The sequence below is a fragment of the Lithobates pipiens genome, unplaced genomic scaffold (assembly GCF_037356315.1).
Source record: "Lithobates pipiens isolate NorthernLeopardFrog02 unplaced genomic scaffold, aLitPip1_a1.2 Scaffold_16, whole genome shotgun sequence".
In the NCBI taxonomy this organism is placed as follows: domain Eukaryota; kingdom Metazoa; phylum Chordata; class Amphibia; order Anura; family Ranidae; genus Lithobates; species Lithobates pipiens.
The window spans coordinates 112,006,516-112,015,236 of record NW_027507748.1 but is presented as its reverse complement, the minus strand read 5'-3'; the positions used below and the strand labels follow the sequence as shown (position 1 = coordinate 112,015,236).

At 40.8% G+C, this 8,721-nt stretch overlaps 1 protein-coding gene across 1 annotated transcript; it reads left to right on the top strand.

The window, feature by feature from the left end:
* The first annotated feature begins 1,136 nt into the window (after positions 1-1,136).
* On the top strand, positions 1,137-4,646 carry UBC (ubiquitin C). The gene is made up of 2 exons (XM_077480282.1): positions 1,137-1,205; positions 2,449-4,646. Exon 2 carries the CDS (start codon positions 2,455-2,457, stop codon positions 4,516-4,518), a length of 2,064 nt encoding a protein of 687 aa, XP_077336408.1. The 5' UTR covers positions 1,137-1,205; positions 2,449-2,454; the 3' UTR covers positions 4,519-4,646.
* The last annotated feature ends 4,075 nt before the right edge of the window (positions 4,647-8,721 follow it).

The window sequence follows — 8,721 nt, the reverse complement described above, 5'->3', positions numbered from 1 at the left end:
CCGCAGAGTCCGTCGCCATCCGATCCGATGACGGTTGGAAAAGTAGGTTTTTCCTCTGTCACACTTTTTCGTATCGGATCGGGTCAATTGTCAGTTGACATGTCACTGCTGACATCCGATGCTCCATAGACCTCTATGGAGCATCCGTTCAGGTCCGCCTGAAAAACTGACAGGCAGATCTGAACGGATCGGCCATGTGAAAGAAGCCTAAAAGTGAATTTAAAGTGGTTGTATAGTCAAAATTTGAACTTTTACCTACAGGTAAGCCTTATTATAGGCTTACCTGTAGGTAAAAGTTAAAATTTTGACTATACAACCACTTTAAATTCACTTTTAAAAAAAATATCTCCTAAACCTGTATGGGGTAGGAGATACTCCCCTCGCAATGAGCCGCTGACTGCAGCAGCGCATGCGAAAAGGGGTTCTCGGCTGAAAGCCCAGCAGACGCCAGACCTTGCCGGAAAGACGTCTCCCGTGCGCATGCGAGAGAGTGATGACATCGTGGCTCCGGCCACTCACAGCGCCGGAGCCGCGATACCCGGAAGACACGCCGAGGGAACATATCAGCTCCCTCGGCGTGGATTGGGTGAGATGTCGGGGCCTCATTCTAAGGTAAGTATTTCATAATGAGCTAGTATGCGGTGCATACTAGCTCATTATGCCTTTTGCCTTACAGAGGTATACAAAAAAAAGTGTCAGCCGGTATACAACCGCTTTAATGCAATCTTAAAGCTCTATTAGAGAATCATAAGGAATCATACATTAACATGATTATGCAAGTGTTAGTCTAGGGCCCCCATAATAAACACCACATACATACACGTTTGCAAAAACACTTAAGTACACACCAGTTGATTATTAAAACAGAACAGCCCTTATTAAAGGACTTTCCTCCAAAACTTTCTGGTGATCTAGTTATTCTAGTCCAGTTTCATTTATGCAATCTTTCACAATGACACATCAATACAAGGAAGATTAATAACAAGGAGCTGCCCAGCACACTAAGCTATAATTAAGACAATTAGACGTATTATAGATTTTGTGCATAGAGGAGGAATGTGCAAAATAATTGGACTGGTTTCTTGTTGATGTCATCTGGGAGTTTGTATATATATATATATAGAGGTGTATGCTTATTGCAAGCAGTATCTGCTAGATCTTCATAAGAGCAAAGCTCCATTAGTGGCAAAGCAACGTGCAGTAAGGTAAGTTCTTTGATAAGTTCCCTATTTTTCTTTTTATTGAATGAAAGCATGCCAGGTGTAAATGGGAAGCACAAATTCTGCTTAGAATATAGGTCATCATCACACTTCCTATCTGCATAAAGAGTGGTAGAAAATAACTATAACAGTCTTTAAAATAAGTTTTCTGCATATATGTACTTCTCTTGTATCCTTGCACAGTATTGAGTTGCATTCACTGCTCCATGAATGTAGCTAAGCACTGATTATAATTGGATCCCAAATATTGTTTACAGTAATTAATGTTCTAGTATAGATTGAGGATCCTTGATAGAATGCAATGGGAACAAAAAGGGCTGTCTTACTTTGTAAGCATCATCATAAGTCCTGTTAGCCCTTGTACACACGGTCGGACTTTCCGACGGAATATGTCCGATCGGACCGTGTTGTCGGATAATCCGACCGTGTGTGGGCTCCATCAGACGGTTTCCGTCGGAATATCCGACCGACAAAGTTTTAAAGCTGGGCTATAAAATTTTCTGACAACAACAAACGACTTTGTCCGATCATTTGTAGAGAATTCCGATTGGACAAAGTGCCACGCATGCTCAGATCAAATTCCTAGACCAAAGCTATTGGCTACTAGCCTGAACGTAGTCCCGTCATAACGAAATAACGTCATCACGTTTTGAACGATCGGATTTTCCAACAACTTTGTCCGACCGTGTGTGTGCAACACCAGTTTCGGACAAAATCCGTTGGACAAAATCCGACGGATTTGGTTGTCGGAATGTCCGACCGTGTGTACAAGGGCTTAGAAGCACTCCTTATGTCTCAAGGACACTGCAATGAACGGTGAGTTCCTTGAATTCAGTTACGAGAAGTTAGAGCAAGATACACCTTGGTGGAGCAAAAGCTGTCAGACAAATGATTAGATTAGTATTAGTATGATTTAGATATTATATTGACTAAGTACTTAAAAAAATGAAAGATAGCATATGTCAAACAAACTTTTATAATTAAAAATGTTATGTATTACTTTTATTTCCTGTATCAGTGAGAGTTCAAACATACATTATGTTCAAGTGTATTTATAAACTAGTGCAATATAGGCATTTTTTTGTGTACTTATTTTATTTTTTTCTAAACCTTAGACTACAAGGAAATAAAATGATTTCCAAGCATTTACTGATAGCAAGAAAATTGTTATCATTTGAAAAAATGGACCTATCCTTGAGTAATTATGTATGTATAATTTCCCTTTCAGCCAGCCATGCAGATCTTTGTGAAAACCCTCACAGGCAAGACCATCACCCTTGAGGTTGAACCCAGTGACAGTATTGAAAATGTGAAATGTAAAATCCAAGACAAAGAAGGTATCCCCCCCGATCAGCAGAGGTTGATCTTTGCTGGAAAGCAGTTGGAAGATGGGCGCACCCTTTCTGACTACAACATCCAAAAAGAATCCACACTTCACCTTGTGCTCCGTCTGAGAGGTGGTATGCAGATCTTTGTGAAAACCCTCACAGGCAAGACCATCACCCTTGAAGTTGAACCCAGTGACAATATTGAAAATGTGAAATGTAAAATCCAAGATAAAGAAGGTATCCCACCAGACCAGCAGAGACTGATCTTTGCCGGCAAGCAGTTGGAAGATGGCCGTACCCTTGCTGACTACAACATCCAAAAAGAATCCACCCTTCACCTTGTACTACGTCTGAGAGGTGGTATGCAGATCTTTGTGAAAACCCTCACAGGCAAGACCATCACCCTTGAGGTTGAACCCAGTGACAATATTGAAAATGTGAAATGTAAAATCCAAGATAAAGAAGGTATCCCACCAGACCAGCAGAGACTGATCTTTGCCGGCAAGCAGTTGGAAGATGGCCGTACCCTTGCTGACTACAACATCCAAAAAGAATCCACCCTTCACCTTGTACTACGTCTGAGAGGTGGTATGCAGATCTTTGTGAAAACCCTCACAGGCAAGACCATCACCCTTGAGGTTGAACCCAGTGACAGTATTGAAAATGTGAAATGTAAAATCCAAGACAAAGAAGGTATCCCCCCCGATCAGCAGAGGTTGATCTTTGCTGGAAAGCAGTTGGAAGATGGGCGCACCCTTTCTGACTACAACATCCAAAAAGAATCCACACTTCACCTTGTGCTCCGTCTGAGAGGTGGTATGCAGATCTTTGTGAAAACCCTCACAGGCAAGACCATCACCCTTGAAGTTGAACCCAGTGACAATATTGAAAATGTGAAATGTAAAATCCAAGATAAAGAAGGTATCCCACCAGACCAGCAGAGACTGATCTTTGCCGGCAAGCAGTTGGAAGATGGCCGTACCCTTGCTGACTACAACATCCAAAAAGAATCCACCCTTCACCTTGTACTACGTCTGAGAGGTGGTATGCAGATCTTTGTGAAAACCCTCACAGGCAAGACCATCACCCTTGAGGTTGAACCCAGTGACAATATTGAAAATGTGAAATGTAAAATCCAAGATAAAGAAGGTATCCCACCAGACCAGCAGAGACTGATCTTTGCCGGCAAGCAGTTGGAAGATGGCCGCACCCTTGCTGACTACAACATCCAAAAAGAATCTACCCTTCACCTTGTACTACGTCTGAGAGGTGGTATGCAGATCTTTGTGAAAACCCTCACAGGTAAGACCATCGCCCTTGAGGTTGAACCCAGTGAAAATATAAAAAATGTGAAATATAAAATCCAAGATAAAGAAGGTATCCCACCAGACCAGCAGAGACTGATCTTTTCCGGCAAGCAGTTGGAAGATGGCCGCACCCTTGCTGACTACAACATCCAAAAAGAATCTACCCTTCACCTTGAGCTACATCTTAGAGGTGGTATGCAGATCTTTGTGAAAACCCTCACAGGCAAGACCATCGCCCTTGAGGTTGAACCCAGTGAAAATATTAAAAATGTGAAATATAAAATCCAAGATAAAGAAGGTATCCCACCAGACCAGCAGAGACTGATCTTTTCCGGCAAGCAGTTGGAAGATGGCCGCACCCTTGCTGACTACAACATCCAAAAAGAATCTACCCTTCACCTTGAGCTACATCTTAGAGGTGGTATGCAGATCTTTGTGAAAACCCTCACAGGCAAGACCATCACCCTTGAGGTTGAGTGCAGTGACAGTATTGAAAATGTGAAATGTAAAATCCAGGACAAAGAGGGTATCCCACCAGACCAGCAGAGATTGATCTTTGCTGGGAAGCAGTTGGAAGATGGCCGTACCCTTGCTGACTACAACATCCAGAAAGAATCCACCCTTCACCTTGTGCTTCGTCTGAGAGGAGGCAAACTGAATTGATTAAGTTAGATGGTTTTGTTCTGAATGTTTTAAATACTTTTTTGTGATGTGAATAATTAGATGGGTTTTCTGAGTAAGTTGATGGATCAAAATATTCTTAATATTCAATAAAATGTCCCTCAAATGAATACTCCGTGTTGTATTAATTTGATGCTTTCAAAATAATATAATCATTTTTAAACTGATGTCTTAAAAAGTAAAATAAAAAGTAAAAGTAAAACGTGACGTAAAAAAAAAGGCTAATCATTGGAGTTGTTTTACTAAAGGCAAATAGGCTTATTCGTTTTACAAGGGCATTCTCCCCTAGTTTAGCAAATGTGGTAAAAATTCACTTTCCAAAGAATACCCAATCACATGCAAGGAAAATAGAAAAAATGATTTTTTTTCTGTTTGCACATGATTGGATGATGGAAATCAGAATGAGGTTCATCTCATTCAACAAGCTAACAGAAAATTCCCTTGGAAAGTGAACAATTTATTTGGCTTTAGTAGATCAACCCCACTGGGTGATGCAGGAAAGAATTCTACTTATGAAAGTCTTCCAATCAACAGACTGAATTCCTAAGTTGAGTTTAGTATACAGTTGACTGAACTTTACTTCTGTAAATAAAACATTCTTTTGTATGGAAAATATTTTTATAAATAAAATAATGACACAGATTGAGTATTAGCTTTTAAATAAGTCAAAGTCTATATCTGAGAGAGTCTATTTTATGCACTTGATTTTTTTTTTGTTTAGAGAATTTACTTTCCTTTATCTGCTTTTTTTTGGGAGGGGAGGGGGTTGTTTGTACATTGTAAATTACTTTTTTTGTTTATAATTTGCTGAACCTACAATCTACATTTTACTCATCTACTTTTGTCAAATCACGTTGCCTTAAAATCTGTGCTTTTAAGCCAATCTTACAGTCTTCTGTTATTTGCAGTGAAAGAAACCAGCATGTTCCTACCCTGGAAAATGAATAAGCAATTGCACTGACTAGACCCCAACTGTCATTTAACAGGGTACATAAGAGGGTCAGGAGAGTGGTAGGGAACACTAGGTGAAGTGGATGCAGCTCCTCTCAGATTAGGTCTTGAGGACCTAATGCACGTTTATAAAACAAACACAAGAAGGCACCTCCATCTAGGTGTAGCAATTTATCAAAAAGAATAAAAGACAATAAAAATGTACTCCCTAGTTAAAAGTGAATCAAGGCTTGTCATAAACCCATATAGACCTCAAAAGGATCACTGTGAGTCTGCAGAGCTCAGCAGACAAGTGGCTGGCTGAAACAGAGTTTGGCCAGGAAGCTGTTGGTGGAAGTACAGCTGTCAGGCTTTAGTGCCCGTTCACACAGGGGCGACGCGACTTGCAGCGCGACTCACAGACGCGACCTGCACACGACTTCAGCGGCGACTTGCAAAATGACTTCTGTATAGAAGTCAATGCAAGTCGCCTGAAGTCGCCCCAAAAATAGTACAGGAACCTTTTTCTAAGTCGGAGCGACTTGAGTCGCTCCTATTAGAACGGTTCCATAGTACAGAACGGAGCGTGACTTGTCAGGCGGCTAAGTCGCCTGACAAGTCGCGGTAGTGTGAACGGGCACTTAGGCTGAAACATACACTAAAGTTGCCACTTGCATATACCTTGGTGGAAATCCCCCTGACTATTACACACCTGTATGTACAAGGGACTAATGCAAGCATTCCCAAAGTTTGGCCCACGGACCACTCACTGCCCGCATTCTGGTTTTGAATGGCCCGCCTGGTTATTGGGACATATTTATCTTTTGTGGCCCCTGACCATTTCCCAGCTCTGGGGATACAAAAGATGTATATGCCTTGGAGGGGACAGGGAGGAGGCGGGACGAGCGCCATAAGAACACAGGAGAATTTCCTGTTTACAGGCAGCCTCTGTAATAGGAACTGCCATTGGACGACTGTTCTGTCCATCAAAGGAGGTGGGGACTTTCTATTAAAGAGGCTGCTGTGTAAATAAGAGATTCTCCTGTATGTAATCTTTGGTGCTTGTGAGTTGTGAGTGCATTCCTTGCAATGGTGCTGCATTCCTGGCAATGGTGCCGCATTCCTGGCAATGGCGAGTGCATTCCTGGCAATGGTGATGCATTCCTGGCAATGATGCTGCATCCCTGGCAATGGTGAGTGCATTCCTGGCAATGGTGCTGCATTCCTTCAAATGGTGAGTGCATTCCTGGCAATGGTGAGTGCATTCCTGGCAATGGTGCTGCATTCCTGGCAATGGTGCTGCATTCCTGGCAATGGTGCTGCATTCCAGGAAATGGTGCTGCATTCCTGGCAATGGTACTACATTACTGGCAATGCTGGTGCATTCGTGGCAATGGTGGGTGCCTTCGTGGCAATGGTGGGTGCCTTCGTGGCAATGGTGGGGCATTCCTGGCAATGGTGGGTGCATTGCTGGCAATGGTGGGTGCATTCCTGGCAATGGTGGGTTCTGCATTCCTGGCAATGGTGGGTGCTGCATTCCTAACAATGGTGAGGCTACATTCATGGCAGTGGTGGGTCTGCAGATGGGCACTTAGGAAGCTGCAGATGGGCACTGACCCTTATTTTGCTTCACAGTTCTTTATTTTTTTATTTTTTCCTGAAACTTCACTCTTAAAGTGAAGGTGCGTGTTATATGCCAATAAATATGGTATATCCAAATAATACGCCCAAGCTCATCTCTTTACTCACACACAGCCACCAAGGCAAGAGAATTCTTGTTGGGCAATGTATTAGTGTTCGAATGAACACACTTAGACCATAATGGTTCAGAGAATGTCAGGCAATATGGTCAACCCTCACGCATGTTCACTTCCTCAAATCTGGCCCTCTTTGAAAAAAGTTTGGACACCCCTGGACTAATGGAAAACATATAATAAAAAGCACGTAACCTGTTTGGAAAGATAATTGCAAATAGATGACTGTATAAAGTCCAAAAAATCCGTAGTATAGCACTTGAAGGCAGCCTAGTGGAAATGAGAAGCGGTACTCTGAAAATGCAGGAAAAAGAAGCACAAGGCGCCACTCTAAGTGCAGTAAGTAGTACAGTTTTTAGGCAAATAGTGCATAAGTACTCACAAAAGTAAGTTAAAAGCAGGCAGATATGCCTGCTTTTAAATTATTTTTGTGAGTGCATACGCAATATTTGCCTAATAAATTGTACTACTTACTGCACTTAGAGTGGCGCCCTGTGCTTCCCTTTCCTACCTTTAGGCTGAAACATAGGCAGCGGTGGCTTCCGGTGTAGCAAGATGGTCCAATCAGCACCTCTCTCAGTTGGGTGGTGATGATAGGAAGTGGAGGGGACATGGCTACACGTTTCAGGGCAACAGAACTGCCCCATTATAAAGAAGGAGAATATGTAAGTAAATGAATAATTTATATATATACATACTAAAACTTAAAACAACACCTCAAAGGAGGAATGAGTGAATAACTGGCATGAAATTAACAGATTACATCAGCACCCGGCTGTATGCAGATATGAGTAGAAAAAGCCTGTCCATTCTCAAAAAACTGAGAAATAGATTAGGAACAATTAAGAAAAAAATGAAAGACGTGTTCTAATGATAATTAGATTATAAATAGGTCAATATTATGATATTAGGCTTATGAATATATCCATGCTTAGTAGACATGTGCACTGCTGAAAAAATTTGTTTGTGTCATTCGTTTTTCGGGTCATTTGTTATGATCGCAATTCATAAACTCGGAAATTCATAAATTCGTAAATAAGAAAATTTTGTGAATTCGAAAATATGAAAATAAGAAAGAAAATCAGAAAATTCTAAAGAATAACTAACTAACTAATAATAACTATTAAATGATAGGTATTGGAATTTCCTTTCAAATTTGGCCGTTAGTGAATGTAAGGAATATAAATTTATCCAAAATAACGAATGCCGCATCTAAACACAAGCACCAGAACAAAAAGTTTTTATTATTATTATTGTTATTTATTATTATTCATTTGTTACTTTCCATTTGTTTAGCTACAGCATTCGTTATTTCAGATAATTTGAAAACTTTGTATTCATTACGCTCACTAACAGCCAAATTTGAAAGGAAATTCTAATACCTATAATTTAATAGTTAGTAATATTTAAGTTATTATTATTAGTTATTATTTCAGATTTTCACATTTTCGGGTGTTCAGATTTTCGAATTTCCGAATGTCTGAATTTTTGAATTTACAAA

What these genes read in the sequence shown, in the direction of transcription:
- UBC (XM_077480282.1), top strand. Translation starts at nt 2,455, where the DNA reads ATGCAGATCTTTGTGAAAACCCTCACAGGCAAGACCATCACCCTTGAG.